We start from the raw sequence: 21,025 nt of genomic DNA on the forward strand, positions 1-21,025 counted from the left end.
TGTGTGAAAGAAGTAAAAGAAGAAGAAGAGGTATGAGCATTAACAGTAATATTAGAAAAGTTTGAGGCTAATTAAATACCTGCGTGGCGCTGTCACCCAGCATTTTCAAACTTTGAGCGCTGCGCGAGCGTGACAGAGCCGAGCCGCCGAACTTGGCGGCATTTCGCTCCAACTCCGACATGCACGACATGCCAGATGCGCGATTACGCAACTCAACTGTGAATGAAGAACAAATATTTATAGACAAGCAAATGAAATTGTGATTAAAAGTAACTGTTAATATTGACGATTTGAGTGCCAATGAACGCACCTTGTTTGTCGCACGGCGAATTGGTGCTCTTGCGTGCGCAATATGTCACCGAATAGCTGGTGCTGCGTGCATGACTCTGCACGGAGAAGTTCGGCGATTGCGGTGCTATGCCACCCGAAGGCGACTTCTTGCCGGGTAATATCGAATTGGGGCCGCCATCTTTGTTATTCAAGTTCGGCGTGCTCTTGAAGATGTCCTTCATGACATCCAGCGGTCGGAAGTCGGAATCCAAACTATCAACGGCGGCTTCCAGCGTCAGCAGCAGCTCCGTAACATAACCCTGCATATCTTCACCCTGTTCGGCCACCGTTTCGACCAAACGTGACAATATATCGGAGAGCATACGCGAGTTGATGGGCACATTGAGCGCGCGGAATATCTGCAGGCAACGTCCAGCGTAGTGACGTGACGAGCAAGATAAGCCCAATTGCAGCGCCGTCTGTGCCCAACGCTCCGCTATGCGTGCCTGCGGATAGCTGTCGGCAAACACTTTCACCATGTGCTTGAGGAAGCAGCTTAGCTGCTCGGCGGACTTCACCATCCACACTGCAATCAGAAGATAGAGAGTAGCTAATAAATTTTCACAAAGTACACGCAAATAATCAAATAAATTTGTTGCAAAGTTCAACGAAGCAGCGCGTGGCATAACGGTTTTTATAAGGCCGCATGCACGTAGGACGCACCTTTGGCGGTGATATCCTCGTAGTTCCACAAGGGCTGGCAGGTGTCTTGTGCGAGAAACTTTAGTAAACTTTTGATTACATGCGAGATTAGCATGGTGGGTCCGGGCTGTGGCGGCGCATTCTCGTCGGTTATTATCAGCGGCACTTCGGAGTTCTCTGAAGTGTTCGGATTTATTTGTATGTTGCCGACATTCAGCACAACTTGATGCTGTTGCGTGGCCACTTGATTGGACTGTTGATTTTGCTGTTGTTGTTGACCAAGCACTTGCAGCGGTTGTTGTTGCTGCTGCTGTTGTGGCAATTGCGTTTGCACTGTGGCATTTAGTGGCGGCGGTTGTTGCAAGTTGGTGTGTAGTTGCACGATTTGTTGTTGTTGCTGCTGCTGTGTAACGTTGTTGTAAAATGTTGCATGCACATTTTGCAAGTTGGCGGCCGTCAACGTAGCGGCAACATTATGACTCATGCCGTGTATGACGCTTGAATTGGAGAGCGGCAAGCTGCAGGGGTTCACGTTGTACAAATAACTGTCGAATTCCTGATGAGATTCTAAAATCGAAAGTGAAATGGCGGAAAAGTTATTGAATAAAATAATAATAAGTTTTAAATAAATGGAAAATGATAATTAAATGAAAAAATTAAAAATAAAATATTTAAAAAAATTTATATTTTTTCATATTTCTGTCCAGGTGGCAACGCCATTCCCATATATTTTTAATGATACTTTTTTAGTATCGCAAATTTCATAATCAAACTACTTTACTTTTTATTTTGTCATCCATATTTGAAATTGGTTTAGGGTGGCAACGCTGTGTTTTAGAAAATTTTAAATTCAAGCTTTTATTACTAAAGTGTAAACTTAGTATTAAACTGTCGTGCACATGTTTCTTTTATAATTTTTTTTTTTCAAACAATTTAACGGCAGGTGGCAACTCTATAAATAGTTTTTTTTTTATATTCACTCTAGATTTTAAATTTTATGACACTAATCTTAGTTGTTATTGTTATAACGTTAGAAAATATGATAGTTCTTGACGGGATAAAAATCAGGGTTCATTTTGCTTCGGGAAATTTCGAACCTTCGGATGTATTTCTAACGTGAAGTAGTGTATTTATACTCGTGTAAGGGTAGTTTTTTAAAAAATATTTGGAGGAAATGCTATGTACATTTATTTTACAGCAACGGTAGAAATTCCATTACAACAACAATACTTTCACTTTCTGAAATCTGCTAGAAATAGCTTCCAACTACTTCATAATCGGAATAGAACTGAGTTGGATCTCCATTGGTCTAGTGCTTGCACAGTACAAAAAAAAATCGAGTTCGTTGATGGGCGTAATCGGACCAGTGCCACGCCCACAAATCGCCATTAACCGAAAACCTATAAAATGCCATAACCAAGCATCAAATTAAGATATAAAACTGTAATTTGGCACAGGGGATTGCAGTAGCAAGGGTCAAGTGGAAAATTTTTTTTTAAGTGGGCGTGGCCCCGCCCTCTAACAAGTTTAATGTACATATGTATATCCTAAACCACTAAAGCTACAACAACCAAATTCGCTCAGCACGAATATTACACGAACTCCTACCGATAGTATGAAATCGGATGAAAACCCCGTTCACTCCCCATATAACCGTTGCTGTTCAAAACTACTAAAAGCGCGATAAATCAATAACTAAATACGCCAGAGTCTCAAAAATTTGCCGCTGGAATGGTATGACAAGGCTTTATAGGGACCGGGGTAAAAATTGGACAATGGGCGTGACACAGCCTACTTTTTGGAGAAATTCCATATCTCAGGACCCGACCAAACGATTTCGACAAAATTTTAAACGCGGTTTTCTTTTCATATTGCTATGTCACATTGTAAAAAATGAGCGAAATCCGACAATAACCACGCCTACTTCTCATATAGAACAATTTTAAATTCCACTTGATTCTTTTACTTTCCAGTACATAAACCAAGAAGCAATTAATATAACGGGATTAAACCTTGCACGAATAGTGCCTTTAGTGTATGATATCGTATGACAAAAAATTGTTCACATCCAATTAAAACTGTTTCAGACTACATATACATAGGTACCGAATATGTGGACCCCAGTACATATAGTTGACTTTTGTTCGAAATTATCAGTCAATGTGTGAGATACAGCAATAGAAATTCAGAAATAATAATTTTCCTGCAGTAGTAATTCTGTATATTCAAAATGGGTGGAATCGGGTCAATACTTCCCCGAGCCCCCATATATGTATGTACCTAATATAAAGATTTTCGAACTTCTTGATGCTTTTATGCTGGACATATCGGCCATTATTTGAGTTATCTCAAAGAACATTTCAGAACGTATTTTACTTCTAACAGTATATCATTGTGCCTAGCCCCCATGTAACTATTAATACGATTTGCGAACATCCGGTAGATTTTGTATAATGACTATGTATAATGATTTTGATTTTTCTAAGAAATCTTATGCCGAATATACATATGTACATATATGTATGTAGGTATGTGTGTGTAGGTCAGTGTATAATTGATATGATGTATGTATACTATATATAAAATTGCTTAGATTCCGATCCTCTGCTTGACGTTTTACATCGTAAGGTAAGGTACATTTTGCAAGAGTATAAAATGTTCGGTTGCACCATTACTTAGCCCTTCCTTACTTGTTCAAATTTAGATTCATCTATCAGTTGTTCGAATTATTTCGAAAATCGAAAAAAATCATATTATATTTTTGTAAAAATGGCACCACCCTAATATATAGCATGTAATGGCTGTTTCAATGAAATCGTAATTTCGATTTTGCTTCGCTTTGTAATTATCTGCAAACGTAAATAATACCTGTAAACACATTATCAATGACGGGCAATGACGGCACCGTTAGTCCCAAGTCCAGTTTTGTTGTTTCGCTATTCAGCAGAATACGAGCGACGGTCAGATGGTCATTATGCTCGGCCAAAACGATCTGCAATGAAAGCGGAGCGCGCAAATTAAATTGAAATCATTAAAAAGCACAGTTATACAACAACACATACACCTGCAAAAGTACGAGAGTATGTGTGGCATACACATACACACACATAGCTCCAGCAGGAAGCCAAAGAAAGGCGACTTACCAGCAAATTAATGCAAAGCTGCTTGCAGTGCTCGCGCACAATGACGCGCGTATGATCGAGGCCCAAAAATAAAATGTGCAACATCAACGGTAAATGCAAAGTCCAATCAATGCCCGGAATGCCGTCGACAACAATGTCCGTTAACAGCATCACGGCGACGTTACAGCTACAAGTACAACACACACACATATACATATATAAGCACAGGCATGGAGTTATGATAAATAAAGAGAAGAAAGGAAAATGTAAGGATTCCGGCACAGAGTGGCAACCGCGCGGACGGCGGCATTATGCAATTGTTACTAACCGATGGAAGCCGCTGATTGGCAGGCTGACGTCCGGTAGGAACTCGGTGAGTGGCGCGAAGTAGCCGCCATACTCCGGCATGGGCAGTGGATGTGGTGCCAGTGGCGCGTCTGCCGAACGCAGCTCGACGTTCTCCTCCTGACGCAGCTGTGTGTGTGTGTGTGTGTGTGTGTGTGTGTGTATAAATAGGAAGTTGAAGATGTTAAAAACGTTGAAAAATACAGTAAATCAATTAATACGCATGTCTTCAGACAGTTACGCATACATGTAAGTGTGTATGTGTGTGTGGGAAATATTACCTCCGCATCATTAATTAATATGTCCTCGGGTCGCGGCAGTATCGATGGCCCGGAGGCAGCGCGTATCTTGTCAGCACCGCGCGGCGGTCGATTGTTTGTAGTTTGTGTGAAGGCGCGTATGCCGCTATCGGATTTACAGGTTCTGCGAAATAATTATAAAAATATATGAATGATTGCGTAATAATAATTTCCTCAAATATGAGCAGGCAATAGTCATTGACTTTAATTATAGAAAAGAGAATTTAAAAGTAGCGAAGCAATTTCTAAAACAAAATTAACAAAAATGAGAAAACTGGAATAGAATAAGTAAGCTTTAATTTTGGTATGTGACTTGGCTAAATATAATACATATTGCGCTTAAATGTAGGCAACATTTATTAATAACAAGAAAGAATTTTAACTCAGGTTGTATCGAAGCTATAATAGCATAAAAGGATTTTTATATTGACTTTGATTGGTCAGTTTGTACTGCAACTATAAGCTATAACAGAAATATGAACAGAACAATATGTTGCTGATTGGGGCGTTGCATTGGACAATAGGCCATAACAAATAAAAAATTATACACAAGAATTTTATTTTGATCTTTCAGGTTTGTATGGCAGCTAGACACTATAGTGGTCCGATCTGAAAAAATTATTCAGATATTGTAGTAATCTTTTGGATAATAATCCGTGAAAATTTTTGTGATGATATCTTGTCAAATAAAAAAGATTTCGATGCAAGGACTTGATTTTGAGCATTTAGTTAGTATGATAGCTATATGTTATAAGGGTGCGATATCGGTGGTTCCGACAAATAGGCATCTTCCTGGTGAGAAAAGGAGATGTGAAAATTTTCAGAGCGATGTTTCAAAAACCGAGGGACGACCAGAGAGACAGACATGGCTAAATCGATTCAGCTCATAGCACTGATCCTTCGTAAATATTTTTTATAGAGTCTCCGAGGCTTTCTTCTGGATATTACAAACTTCGTGACTAGCTTAAAGCAAACTTTTTTAATAACTGTACCATGCGTAACGCCGTTTCATCGCATATCTCTATGTAAGCTAAACGATATAAATTGAAGTATAGATATGATTGAACTCTGACCTTTTCAAAAAAAAAATATCTAATCTCACAAACTTTGTAAAACTTCTGAACATATGAATGACAATACCTCCGCTGTGATTAACTTCCAAAGAAATGGCATATATTTGAGAAACGGTGTAAGTCATCATTAAATGTAAACTCGAAATGAAATAAAGGAGGATGGAGTCAAAAGTATAACTTCACGCAAGTGAGGAAAGTTCTCTGAGTGCCTTTCAATTGGGAGTGTCCAGAAACGATTCTTTTACATACATATGGCCTAAGCAGCTCACGACTTCCGGACCAAGTATCCTATGGGTAGCAAAGGAATTCCGTTTGAATTCGAGCTAAAGTGAGAAGATGAACCATCTTTACCCAGAGTTGTGTGCTGGGTTTGGGACCGCCCACGTAAAGAAACGCCCCAATGAAAAAGAAATAACAGCCTCAGACGAGAGACCCCCCTTTTGAGAATGACCATGGCAAACGCCCTTTTGAGAATGACCATGGCAAACGCATTAAGCATTACGATTTAAGGGTATGCACCTGGAATGTCCGATCTCTTAGTTGGGAGGATACTGCTGCCCAGCTGGTTGATGACCTCGTAAAAATAAAGGCTGACATCACCGCCGTCCAAGACCTGCGATGGACGAGACAGGGACTGAGGCGAGTAGATCCTTCTGGCATTTACTACAGTGGAGCGCAAATTCGTAGTGGAAAAGAGACTCCGTCACCGAGTCTTGCCATTCACGCCAAAGATGCCTTCTATAAGCACTTGGAGCGCACCTATAAGAGCTGCCCCCGCCACGATGTCACAATCGTGCTTGGCGACTTTAACGCCAAGGTGGGCAAAGAAAATATCTTTGGCACAACAGTAGGTAAATTCAGTTGCCACGATGAAACATTCCCAAATGGGTTGAGGCTGATTGACTTCGCTGGGGTCCGAATTTTTGGTTGTCTGTAGTACTAAATTCCATCATAGGAAATTTCACCACGCTAACTGGCTGTCCCCGTATTTATCAGTTTTTCTCAAGGCTTTTAGAGGTGCGTACGCTTCGAGGTCCTAACATCGACTCGGATCACTATCTTGTTGTAGACAAAATAAGACCAGCCTTTGTGCAGCAAAAAACTCAAATAAACACAAGAAAGGTTCGACATCGAAAAGCTGCAATCACAACAAGCAGTTGAACGATTTTCTACCCGATTTGCACGCCTGAGAGCACTCATCAGCAACTCGGTATAAGGGAACTGTGGGACAACATTTCAAGCTTCTTATGTACAGCTGTAAACGAAACCATTGGTTTTCGGAAAATGCAAAAGAACAGCTGGTACGACGAGGAGTGCCGTGCTGCAGCGGAGAGAAAAAAGGCTGCCTACCTCGCAACGTTACGATCGAACACAACACGTGCGGGATGTGATAGATACCGAGAGTTGAAGAGGGAAGCCGAGGCGGATTTGCAGACAAAAAAAGAGAGGGGCCGAAATGCGTAAGTACGAAGAGCTTGAAAAGCTGGCCGACAGGGGTAATGCTCGAAAAAAAACTTCGCCTTAAAAAACACTGGCTCGAAACCGGTTTTAAAACGATAGTCTCTTAAGCGAAATTGGTTAGAATGATCCGTAGCACATTTCCCACATATGTACGTGATTTTTTCGTTTTTTTGGTCTCTTGTAAATCGTCCAGCTCTAATGTGTATATGTGACCTGGTCTACGGAAAGGGGGCTTAGGTGTCAAAAAAAAGGCGAACAATTAATGAGATTACGAGAAACTGACAGCTTTTAACAGAAAACTAGTTTTCGCAAGTTAGCTCCCTTTTCGTAGACCAGGTCACATATACAAAATGTGTAGTTTCTCAAATGTGATCCTATTTGATTACCCATCAGTTTCTATTACAAAATTCTAACAATGCGATTGAACGCCAGGACCACTTCGAATAAACACAATTTTATCGAAGCTACCAAAAGTCATCACAACGTTTACTCACCCTGTTTTGATGGGATCTTCGCCACTGTGACGCTTCGTATGGATAGTACCTTTCTCCACAATTAAGTCCTGTATGCGCGAGTCATTGATTCCGCCAACTGCTTGACCTAAGTATATTAGAAAAAGAATAATAAATCTATAAGTAAATATAATTATTTCTGCGACTCGATTGGTCTTCGAATTAAAAACGTTATGGACGGCAGTTTTAAAAATATAAAAGATTTTTCAATAGCTGTCGTTGCTTGGCGATAAATTTTGTACCCATCGTAAATATTTTTACAACAAATAAATAGTGTTAGCATAAATTTAAGAGGCCTTTAGAAATTACAAGAATATAAATAAATAATGTGCAATTATTTTTATTATTTTTGTTGTTAAATCTTCTTCAGTGTCAAGACATAATTATTATTCTTCCCCACAACTGAATAATGAGCCACAAAACCACTTTGATCTATAAATAATTCATGACACGTCACATTCAATCACACACAAACGTTTAATTCTCGCGCCCTACTCTCTCCGTTATGTGAAGCATTTAGCGCACTTACCGTCAGCCGAGTGACTGGAAGCTTTCCGCATGCTTGTTAGGCGATAAAATGGCGGTGTCTCGGTGCGTTCAATTAAACAATTAAGCGTCTCCACAGTCTGTAGCTCCACCATGAGTTCGTCGAGCAGACGATCGGGGCAGGTGCGGGCGAGATACAATGCAACCCGTTTCGCCTAGACAAAAATACAAAAGTTTTTATGTAAATATACAAATGTATGTATATATATAGGATATGCATATAAAATTGAGTATATTTGAGGAAAATTGAAAATTTTTGCAAACGGCAATTAAATGTGGTCGCTGAGTACGCGTAATAAATCGTTCGTATATATGAGTATACATTCGTATATATTCGCAAACACCTTCGTATATAGCACACATTCGTTCATATTCGTATATGTTCGTATATATTCGCATTCATTCATATATATTTTAAAATGAATGTCGGTTTGTAATTGGAAAAGGCAACCACTTACGTAAGGCAGCAGCTCGTTGGGCGCCATGCCGCTCATTATGACCAAATAGCGCAGAATGACCTTGAGATTGTTTGGCCAAAACTGGCAGAGTGTGCCCCACAGTTCCTCAATGTCACGCGGATGCGAATCAGAAAACTGAAAATATTTAATAACGGTTTGCTCATTAATTGAAAACAAAAGATTCTCTCCTTATCAGTAAATACATTAATTTAGCTAATGAGAGTTTTAGGATAAATGATAATAATAGAGATAAAAGCACAAAGTCGTAAACAAAATAATAAATATTTTAATGTTTCAATTAATAAAGGAGTATACAATAGGCAGAGCCCAATTCGACCTAATGGTAGATGTATAAAGAAATTTATTTGAAGAATTTCTACAGTATAATTGTGCGAGGGTTGTTTCTTATACTTTAGGACTAGAGGATAAAAACAAATATTTATCATCGATAATAGTTTTACTGTTTTTCAAAATATTCTCTATCATCAACTGTGTCTTCAGGCAGAAATATAAAGTCATTCGGTGCCAAGTCAGGACAATACGGTGGATGGCTCAACAAATCGATGTGTTGAGTATTCAAAAATGCAGTTATTTCAGTCAATGGGTCGTATTATCGAGGTGAAGAGTAGTCGGTCTTTGGATGTTGGTTTCTGTGATTTATTAAGGGCAACAGGGCCACCATTTGCTTGGAACTGCTTCGTGCGCAAACAACTTTTGTGTGATTCCTCATCTTGAAATACCCACACAGTCGACTGCTGTTTACTTTCGGGCACATACGTGTCATTCCAAGTTTCATCAACTCTCACGATGCCATAGACGTCTTTCGAAGCACCGCTAAAGTATTTTTTAAACATGTCTGTCGATCTATCGACACGAGCCTTGTTTTGAAACATCTCAATATTGTAATATTGAATGTTTGCTGGTCCCACTAACGCCTATGGTTGTTTCAACCTCACGATAAGTTACTTGACGATCTTTTAATATCAGTTGTATGGAGCACCATTGTCAAAAATTTAATTAAGTTCAGCGTTTCAACGTCGAAGGTTGTAACATATAATCGTGCGAAAATATAACGACTTTATTCCATTCTTTGAGCGAGTTGAATATTTTTAGTTACTGCAAAAAACCTAGATAGCGCTCGCTTGTCAAAACAAGCTGAGTATGTACAACATCAAATATGTCCGGCAACTTTTTCTAAATGATCGCGAAATGACGCCAAAGTATCTAAAATCTCGATAAATTGAAGAATTTTTATGACATCGAATCAATTTTTATCTGAGAAGGCCTTTTTTGACCATTTTGGTAATTCATAAAAAAATCGGTTTATTAAAACGACTTTAAATTCGCAAAAACACCCCGTCGGTTAAGACGAACTAAGCCCAATGTGAACTTTTCTCCAAACTTTTAAAACCTCGATCGATGTAAAAATAAAATGAATAGGTCCACCAGAGACCCGACAACGATTATATGCATTATTTTGGCAAGTTGATGTGCATATGGGATGAAAATTCTTAATGAGACGAAAAAATAAAATCAGCGTCTCAGATGTTTTCGATGGAACCAGCAAATTGTTCAAACTAGGTTCAAGAACTACGTAGGTAGATTGAGTGGCTGCTTGACGACGATCCTAGACCGTTAAGAGGTCTATTGTGATGCCACCGGGACTAATATTTCCTCGCTCTATTGTCTCCTCTCTGATCCTCATGTTCATGAGTACATGTCATTTTATACTACATATTTGCAACCTCTGAAACGTCATTCAGAAACAATCAGCCGATAGTTGCGATTATTTTTCTGTAAAGAGCCCTACATTCGCATAGAAGATATTTTACTGTCTCCCCTTCTTCTACGTCCTGACAACTTCTACAATAGTCATTGTGTGGTGCACCCAGTCTGTTGTCATGTTTGTCTATCAGACAGTGACCTGATAGCGCCCCCACCAGAGTTCTAATATCATTCGTTTCGACTTTTAATAGTTGGCATGTGCGGTCCTTATTCAATTTATGACATCTTTACTTGCTTGTTATGCATGTCAGGGATTGACTCCACTGCGACTCAGCTACATTTATAATACTAATTTCGTCGATTAAATATCTACAAGTGGCCAGAGGCATATAAATATCTTCTTTTTGGGGTCTAATTGTAAGTTGGTGCCTGTTCCGGAGAGTTAATTTGCTTCACAGTTACCAAGGATATCACTATGTCCAGAACCCATTACAGGTTTGTCGTGAAATATGATGTTAAATCAACTAAGAGATCAAGGCATTATTTCACTATCTGTGACGAGACGCTAGAAGACTTCAGTGATTTATTATTGTATTTATAAAAATATTCCTTGTTGTGAGCACGCTCCTTGTCAGAACAACAAGCTTGAATGACTAAAGTGTGCTGTATTGGGTTTGTAACTTTTTATGAATTACTGGACGAAAAATAAACAGGATGTCTATTCGAGAAATAAGGCAATCTCTAATGAACATAGTTGATGTCAAAATAATAGTATAGAAATTCTCAAAATCATGCACAATTTGAATACTTGCTGAGTATATTATTCCGGACTCTTTTATATCAAACAGCTTTTGAACACAAACAACTCAAGGAATAAGAGAGAAAAAGTCAGTTTAAAATGGAAAATGGAATGTACAAATCGTCGCCTAAAATACAAAAACGTATCATCAAAAAAATTGAAAATCGCTGTCAGATATAATAACCAAAATACAACCATTTTATAACCAAAACTCAAATTGTGCTTCAATTTTGATTACATTGTCTTTCCTCCGCCAGTAAACTTATGAAAATTGATGTTACGTTATTTTGCATTTTAGGTGACGATATCTATATACATAATATATAATAACGATGTATTGATAAGCGAAGCTACATTAAGAAACTACGAAGGACGAATGTAGCAAGCTAGCACCATAGGCGACTTACCTTGGCGGTGATATAAAAAAGATTATTTAAAATCATTTCGGTGGCTTCGGTCGATCCAGTGCCCTCTCTACGTCCGCGCGTACCAGAATCGGGGAAATACTGAAATGAAATAATTTATTTCCAATTCAATTGAAATTTTTAATAATATTTGCTTTTAGTACAATTAAAAATATAAAAAATTATATAAATCTAGAGGGATAGCTATTGAACCACTTGGCAAAGCGAACACAAGTGTTTGACTTTTATGTTTGTTATACTTTGGCAAATTACCATGAAAAGATTTACAAAGGAACAATTGTTAAAAATTCTCTGCAGCGATGTTCCCAGCCGATCATCTTGCGCTTGCAAGCTCATTTCTGGCTTAGCTGTTATGTAAATAAGCTAATTCGGATCCAGAAAGAATAATTGTCAAAGTGCTGGTGGCAGCAATCATCACCATTACTTTTTTCAGCGAACTTTTTTCACCCAAACACTTCACGAAGTGTACTTAATAGTTAGGGTTGGTCTTTGTTAGACTACTTTTAGTACGGTTACGTCTAGTCAACAGTCTATGATCATCATAGACAAGGTGAAGCCGACTTATTTTGAAGTCTGACCATCGCTTCAGATAGTAGGGCGGGGATACTAGCGGCTAGGCTAGAAACTAGTGAAGAGATGTCTCGTCTCCTTATCTCTTGCATCGAGTTAGTTCATGATTAGACTGCTTTGGCTGCCTGACCATTACGGAGTTGTAAGAAACAGCTAAGCTGATGAGCTTGCTACATCAGGTACTACTATTTCACAAGTTGTAGAACGACAACGAAGCTCCTACTCCACTGGCTTCGTACGATTCACTGCAGCATGTTTGGACCTCAAGCGAGCTCGACAAGCGCTGGTCAGAAACTGGTAATGGGGCCCAAAGCAAATCATGAGAGGTTTGTTCTCAAAAATGTTCACTTTTCAACAGTTCGGAGCCCTAACTCTACTCTGTCCACAGATCTCACACCTTTAGATATCCAGGTGGCATATCAGAATTAGAAATAAAGAACCTATGCAGATTTTTAGTCGCTTCAAGACGTTTTGGCGAGGATTAATATCTAAGTTCAGGTGTTTGAGAATTAATGATTTTGAAGATTGACTAGGCAGCCTTCACATAGACATATTTATACAATGAAATATCAGTTTGATAGAGCTTAAACGAACGATTTATTTTTCCTTACTCCTAGAAGAAATTGTCAAACTTAGTCCTTTTTTGAATGCTCACCCCTTAAATGAATAAATCAAATATTTCGAAGCCATTACTCCAAGAGGGATAATAAAGAGTGATACATTTCGTGGTACCCTACATTTTTAAACAAAAAAAGCACAGACACTTCAAATTTAATAGGGAATATTTATTATCATTCGATAAAACATTTTTTAGCACTTATTTTTTGAAGATTATCTCTTTCAAATCTTGGCCGCGACTACGTCAAGGATGGTTCATCTGTTGACTACGATTTTCGATGACACGTTCGAGCATGTTTGTTCTAAGGCCTGAATCAATGCGGGATTGTCCGCACAGACTTTATACTTTACATATCTCCACAAGAAAAAGTCTAGTGGTGTGATATCACACGATCTTGGTGGACAATCGCCGGCCCAAAATGTGAAATTACTTGCTCACCGTAGTATTCTCTCAATAAATCCATTGAGTGATGCGATGTATGGGAATTGGCGCCATCTTGTGGAAACCAAATGTCATCGAGATCACGAGCTGTTATTTCATGCATCAAATAGTCGGTTATTATGGACCGATGATTTCACCGTCCCACAAACCACACCAAACCGTTGTTTTTTCTGGATGAAATGGCAGCTAAGGAATCTTTTTCGATTGCTCTTCGTCCCAATTTTGGCAATTTTGCTTGTTTACATACCCTTTGCGCCAGAAATGTTTCTCAAAGCTGAATAAAATTTGGCTCGAAAACGTAGGATCTTCTTGGAACTTTTCAAAAGCCCTTAAAGCGAAGCGATGTCGTTTGAGAAGCTCGAGAGGCTTCAATTCTTGCATAAGCTGTACAATTTGAATTTAAGATTTCGACGTAAAATGCGTCAAGTCGTTTCATACATCAGTCCGAGTTACCGCGAATGGCGCCGAATCGACTCTTCAAGGTCTTCTTATGCGAGGCCTGCTATATACATATATTCTGGCCTAGGGCAACACTAAGTGTTGCCATGTGCAATCTGACATTTCCATTGGAAAGTTTGACATTTTTTAGCATAACATCGCTCAGAACGTTTTGTCATTTAATCATGAATTGTTTTATTTACAGGGAATTAAAAAATTCAACTCGACCAAAAAATGGAATTAACTCGTGAACATTTTCGTGCGATCATTTTTCACAACTTTCGACGTGGATTATCACGACAAGAGTGCATCGAACTAAAATCTTTGTATGGCTATGAAGCACCATCTTATAGCACTGTGAAAAAGTGCTACAACGAATTCAATCGTGGCCGACGCTCGCTCAAAGACGAATTCCGTGAAGGTCGTCCAAAAATAGCCGTTGTGCCAGAAAACATCGATGCCGTACGTGAACTGATAATGCAAGACCGTCATGTAACATACCTTCAGATAGAGGCACGCCTATGCATTTCTCCCACCAGCATACATTCGATATTGCATGAACACCTGGCCGTAAAAAAGGTTTGTTCTCGTCCGCACAATTTGACAATCGCTCAAAAAAAAGGCTCGTGTGGATTGGTGTAAAGAAATGCTGAAAAAATACGATCGCAGTGCTTCAAAAGACGTTTATAACATCGTCACAGGTGACGAATCATAGATCTATGCGTATGAGCCCGAAACAAAACAGCAATCGACAAAAAAAAATTAATAAATATAAAAAAAAAACATTTTCGTTGATAAATATGCCTATTTACATTATTTGGCCAGACATATACATAGCAACCTACGTACATTCTCAGCTTCGGCTGCTATATTTTCTTCACTACGTGCCGGACGTGCTCTATTTGGTGATGGGTGTTGCGAATAGTACGCTCAGTAGGCCGGTTATGTTGCTAATAAGTTCAGCAAAGCGCGCGAAACACATTCTTTACAGAACGTGAATTTTCGCAATAAAGTTGAACGATTTGTAGACGTTATTCAGGCGTAAGTCTTTCCATGATGAAATGCTAGACAATACTTAACAAAAATAACATGACAGCTTGACACGACTCACGCGTGACCTGTCAATCAAAGGCTATTAAAAAAAGTACCTCTACTTGGGTAACCCGTTATTAAATTTCACTTGAATTTCACGCTGCTTATTCCTTTTCAACAACTTTAACTAATACAAATAGTTTCAAGTGTTAAAAATAGCACCTATAAAAATCTGTAATGCTGGAGCTTAGTGACAGCTTTTCCCCCAAACAAATTTACGTGTCATCCTTACTATAAAAAATATTAAATGCCAACTGCTTGAAAAGTACTTTCCTTATAAAGAATTGTTCAATCTCCGCTTGAGTGTGAAATCGCTCTAATGTGATTTGGGTGAAGACATAAGACGCTTAGTGGAATCATGGCTCTTTCCACTTATATATATAATATATATAAGTATATATATATGTGTATAAATGCACATAGGTATGTTTGCGTAGAGTTATTGCACTCACCATAATGTATGATAACGGTGTGGCTGGCGGCACACTTGTGGCAACCAGCTCCATATTATGCAGCCATGGCAACAGACATTGGATCAGCAAGGCACGCACATCCTCACGCGCCGTCTGGAAGCGATGGGTTATTTCTGCAAAAAACAAGCAAAACGCCAACATAATGAAACTCTCATAACTGTACATAGTAAACGGTATATTTAAATAGATGGTGGAATGCATGAGTGTGAAGGTGAAAGGCAGTAAAGTGAATAAAATATGCTGACTATTTGCTGCTGCTGCCAAGTGTTTGACGATTGCGTTTGTTTACTCACCGGAGAACATTGACATAGTCAATTCGGGGCGCAGCTGGGCCAATTGTTTGGATAGGAAACGCTGCGAACGGCAGTAGGCGCTGCTGAGCAATGTGTCCAAAGTGCCGACCTGCTTGTCATCTTCTGGAATGGCAAACGAAAGGAAAATAAATGTAAATTCATTAAATTTTCAGCAAAGAGATCAGCGTGCAAATGAAGTGAAACAAAATAACTTCGGAGCTTAAAACTAAAGACCTTTTGCGGCAGACATTCGCGTAGAATTTCAGTTATCGTAAATTGACGAAAAAAAGCGGAAAGTATTTTAATTAGCGCTACATGTCCTTCGCAGGGCTTCAGCGCGTCGACTGTTTGTGCTTGTGGAGTTTTTAAACACTTTTGGTGTGGCGTTATTTGAGCTTTCGTGGAAAGCTTTCGGGTATTTGGAAAACGACAATTGCTCTCAAGTTGTTAAGTCTCTCTATAAATTTAATATTCGAGCGCGCTTAAGCGTATGCTTACAATTTTCATTCACATTACAGCCTTGCATAAATTTAGGCGCAAAGTTATTATTTTCTTAATTTATAATAAGGGTATATAGTATATCCATTTGCGAGATGAGTTTATTTTAATATTTAATTAATTTTGATTGTTTAATAAATAAACAAAATCATTTAAAAAAAATTTCCTTGAATACCGTATCCCATCTCCAGGAGGATTTTCAAAAAAAACGTGCATGACGTTGAGGCAGAGTTTTCTGTTTAAATTATCTCAATTACAAAATTAAAATTAAAATTAAAATAAGTTTTACTCTAGATCAATGCAAGTAATGACCGAAAGCCTAGTAAAAATTTTGATTTGACGGTTTCCAAAAAAAAAAAAAATACCGATTAATATGAATAAATTTACACTTCATAATGACTTAAAAATTAAAATTGTTATCAAAATTCTTATTCTTAGAGGGTAGTGTGAAAATTTCAAGTCGATAGGTTCAGCTGTTTTGCAGATATTAGATATTTTCTTCACTGTTTTTGAAAACAGCGTTTCCAGAAGAAGACAAATAAATTACTTACGGTACTACAGCACAGCCAAACCATTTCTCCACACTAAGCTTGTACCTACTAAATTTCGAAATTCTGTTCTGAGACCACAGAAAAAGGAAAACCTAAATTCTCGGAAAAACTGTTCATCTGCTTCATCGACTTCAAAACCAGAAAGAAACTTCTTTAAATATAGAATTCTTCCAGGTGCTATGGCGAATCGTCACTTCCTCAAAAAAAGTTATACAAAATGTTACCTATCGTAGTAGTACAGCTCAATGACGCCCGACCGCTATTTTTAGACTGAATTATATCTCTAATAACAGACATTGATTCTCAAAGAATATCTACCAGAATATTTCTGATATAAACAGTTTTTGATAGAATTCACCAACCTTTCGTCGGAGTTTAAAACCGAAGACGGTGAATGCAGTGCCTGCCCAAAAGAGGTTGTTACCGACGGCGACATCAACCAAGTCAACTAAATTATTTTGGGTTACTGTAAAGTGAAATTGTTCGAGATAGTATGTAGGCACTCTAAAGATATCAACTAAAACTGTATATAATAGGGCGCCGGTGCCGAGCGATTTGGAGCAGTATTTTGAGATGTTCAAGCGTAATAAACCCGAGTTTTTGCAGCGATATATGACATGGCTCCACTATCTCTCTCAACAAATATTTACTCCAGGTCTAATCGGCAGTCATCCGAGTGGACTGCACACGACGAACTCGCTCCAAGTCTCAAGTCTGTGAAAACGACGGCAAAAATCCATTAATCGTGTTTCGAATTCTTTCAGCATCCACTGTTTTCTCTAGAACTGGCCCGCAGTGACTATTTCTTGTCCTCAGAACTCAAAATAATGATCGCTGGGAAGAAATTTTCGACGAATGAAGCGGTGATCGCCGAAACAGAGGCCTATTTTGAAGCCAAAGACAAATCGTGCAGCAAAAATGGAATCGAGTCGCTAATCAGTGTATCACCCATTAAGGGAATACTATCTTAAATAAAAGAAAACGAATTTTTCCAAAAAAAATATAATATGTTTTGCAATGGTTGACCGTTAATTTCATTTACTTTGCGGTTTACGATCAACTGAGAAAGCTGAGGTGGATATGTCGTAAAATGCTCAAGACGGCAATTGAAAAGGAGATGAAATTGAAATATCTGCGAAAGTAGCAATTTTCAACTATGAAAGCACATTTTTAAAGACTTATTGACAATAGGCGTGTACCGTCTAATTCATGATAACTGTGTGATAATTTCGCTAAAGCACGCAATAGTTTCCCTCCAAGGATCACATAGAATTTAATGCTACCAAAAAGTGGCCCTCTTATTTTGTAAATAACTGTGTATGTATGAAATTTTTGTAAAAATCCATAATATTTATATAGCTAAAAAATATTTTTATAAATAATATGAGCTCATCAATCACAAATATTTGCTCCAGGTGTGCGTCTGTTGAGCGGGAAAAGTTGAAAAGAAAAAAATTCAATTTGTCAATAAAAGAGTATGAAAGACAACAACAGGCAAAGGATATTTTAATCTGTGTTAATCCAGCGTTATATATTAATATATATATTTTTTTTTATATGTAAATATTGCACAGATTTTGGTTGGCAGCTGGGTAAATAAATATGGCGAAAATATAAATAATCAAAGCAAGCAACAGATAAACGAATGATTGAATGAATGCGCAGCAAGCAGATAATGGCAAATTTAAAATAGAAATTTAAAGCAAAAGCGCAAGATATCAATACAGAGCAGAGTTGGTGAGGAATAATAGTAAATAATCGCATCAATGATTGTCTAAGATTATTTTCTAAAATCAATTTTAGGGATATATTTTACAGCATCTGCGCCTTTTATTTCTCCAAAATACTTTTACTTGGTGAGAATTATGTAAAATTTATTTAATTTTTACTAATTTCGCTAGTTTGCAGATTTGGAAAATAATGATTTATTACTTAAATTCATAGTTTTCATTACGGAAGTTAAAGTAAATAAATTACAATGAGGGAAGCTGTAATCAGCTTTCCTTTCACGCCTAGCTAACCTATATCAACATGTGTATGTGGAATTTGAGAGCAGTTGGAAAGTTCAGCAGTTGAAAAGGGGCTAAACAAATAGAAAGCGAATAATGCTAAGTAATTTTTATGAACTCTGAAAGAGTAATCAGATGACTTTTCAATAAATTTAAAATTTTTTCATAACTTAAATTCATTTGGATCGGACGGTTTGTATGACAGCTATATGCTATAGTGGTCCGATCTGAACAACTTGTTCGGAGATTATAGCGTATTTATAGACAATAATCCATGTCAAATTTCATGAAGATGCCTCGTCAATTAAAAAAGTTTCCATACAAGAACTTGATTTTTATATGCCAGTTTGTATGACAGCTGTGTGCTGTAAAGGTCCGATCAGAAACATTTGGTCAGAGATTTTAGTACTGTCTTGCAGAAAATTCTGTGCCCAATTTTCGTGAAGATATCTCATCAAATAAAAAAGTTGTCCAAACAAGGTCCAAATTCTGTTCGATCATTTTGTATGGCAGCTATGTGTTATAGTGATCCGAAATGGACAATTTTTTCAGAGATTCTTCAGCTGTTCAGCTGGATAATTATACGCACCAAATCTTGTGAAGATATGTCAACAAATAAAAAAGTTTTCCATACAAAGACTTGATTTCGGTAGGTCAGTTTGTATGGTAGCTATAAGCTATAGAGGTCCGATATCGGCGATTTCGACAAATGTGCAGCTTCTTGGGCAGGAAAAAACTTGTGCAAAATTTCAGATTGATAACTCAAAAACTGAGGGACTAAATCGACTTAGCTCGTACACGGATCATTTATATAGTACTACATATCGTCACCTGAAATGCAAAACAACGTATGATCAAAAAAATCGAAATTGAGTTTTTTTATTGCTTACATCAAATTATATGTGTAATACGCAAAATTTAAGCTTTCGCTTTCAGATATAACCAATATATAACCATTTAGTAACCAACATATACCCATTTTGTAACTAATATATAACCATTTTATAACCAATATATGACCATTTTATAACCAAAACTCAAATTTTTTGTCTATGAGTAGTTTCTATTACATCGTTTTTCCTTCGCCTGTTAACTAATGAAAAGAGATGTTACCTTATTTTGCATTTTAAGTGACGATATGTATTTTATAATATCTGCAACGTTTCCTTCTGGTAATAACTATTTTCAAATATGATCCCCTTGCGTTCGAAAGTTGCAAAAACAAAAAAATGGTGTGACCAAAATATATTACGCACATAGTTGGCATTAATTGCTTTACCATCGACTCGATAAATATGTATGTATATACTATGTATACCTACAATTATTTGTGCTGGGTAAATGCACGCACACAGCTATTCACCAAGCCAGCAAAAAGTTTCATTCACACACACATACATTAACGCATGCTTACATATTTTATTTACACGATAATAACCACCTGTTGCTGTTTGTTCTATTTGTTGTTTTTGCTGTATTGCAATGAGGCAAAGGTCAGGCGATACGTGAAAAACACACACACACAATACACACATACAAGCACACTTTCACACATACAAAGTGAATTTGTATTTTGTTGAGCTCGTAGTGCCGGTTACTACTACAACAAACACAATGACAATAATAATCGCGGCTGCTGGAGGACATCGGGTGCATAAATATAGAGCACAACAAAGGAAAATATGTTTGTATTTCCGTTTTCGTAGTATTTCTTCACCTTTTGGCGGAAGTTATGAATGAAATGCAACGACTTGGCATGGCGCAGGCGCATGGAGAGCGCGCGAATCCTGCCACTGTCGGTTATTATTTCGTTTTTGTGGAGCTTTTACGATATTTCCAGCGAGATGGCAGCAAACATTTGCGATTTTGGTTAAAAAGCGAAAGTTGCTGGCGGAGTTTCGACAGTTACCTTTGTTAAGGCGATTGGCGCGCATCGAATATCGGAAAGAAATCCTGCGAATTGAGACGGGCGCGGATAGAACAAAGCGGTTTAGTTGTTTACGAGATAGTTGTGAATTTGTGAATAAAAAAACTGAAATCGAATCAATATTTTGAGGTACATAAATTAAAATAAATAAATTTAAAAAATTAAAACCAAATTAATTAATTTAAAAAAAACTTAATTTTATAGTAATACATTAAATTAAATATTTAAAAAATAGAAAAAAAAATAATTAAAAGTTTATTTTATTTGTGAGTGATAAATTAAAATAAAAATTTTAAAAATTAAATTTTATAGTGATACATTGATTTAAATATTTAAAAAATATAAACAAATAAATTAAAAAATATAAAAAAATTTTA

The 21,025-nt window shown here is 37.5% G+C and overlaps 1 protein-coding gene across 5 annotated transcripts in view; it reads right to left on the reverse strand.

Moving 5' to 3' along the window:
* Positions 1–21,025, reverse strand: part of LOC120778467 (protein furry) — a 141,228-nt gene that overhangs the window by 8,957 nt on the left and 111,246 nt on the right. For 4 of the 5 annotated variants that reach the window (XM_040110279.1, XM_040110277.1, XM_040110276.1 and 1 more), the window contains 13 exons: positions 15,664–15,786; positions 15,350–15,483; positions 11,720–11,818; positions 8,789–8,923; positions 8,314–8,485; positions 7,767–7,872; positions 4,721–4,862; positions 4,423–4,568; positions 4,116–4,281; positions 3,841–3,964; positions 994–1,539; positions 311–856; positions 80–216 (listed from right to left, as the gene is read on the reverse strand). In XM_040110279.1, the coding sequence (XP_039966213.1) occupies positions 80–216; positions 311–856; positions 994–1,539; positions 3,841–3,964; positions 4,116–4,281; positions 4,423–4,568; positions 4,721–4,862; positions 7,767–7,872; positions 8,314–8,485; positions 8,789–8,923; positions 11,720–11,818; positions 15,350–15,483; positions 15,664–15,786 (2,576 nt within the window). The remainder of the gene's footprint in view (positions 1–79; positions 217–310; positions 857–993; positions 1,540–3,840; positions 3,965–4,115; positions 4,282–4,422; positions 4,569–4,720; positions 4,863–7,766; positions 7,873–8,313; positions 8,486–8,788; positions 8,924–11,719; positions 11,819–15,349; positions 15,484–15,663; positions 15,787–21,025) is intronic. The other variant, XM_040110275.1, reaches the window with a different exon arrangement.

Source organism: Bactrocera tryoni, chromosome 5 (genome assembly GCF_016617805.1).
Source record: "Bactrocera tryoni isolate S06 chromosome 5, CSIRO_BtryS06_freeze2, whole genome shotgun sequence".
NCBI lineage: Eukaryota > Metazoa > Arthropoda > Insecta > Diptera > Tephritidae > Bactrocera > Bactrocera tryoni.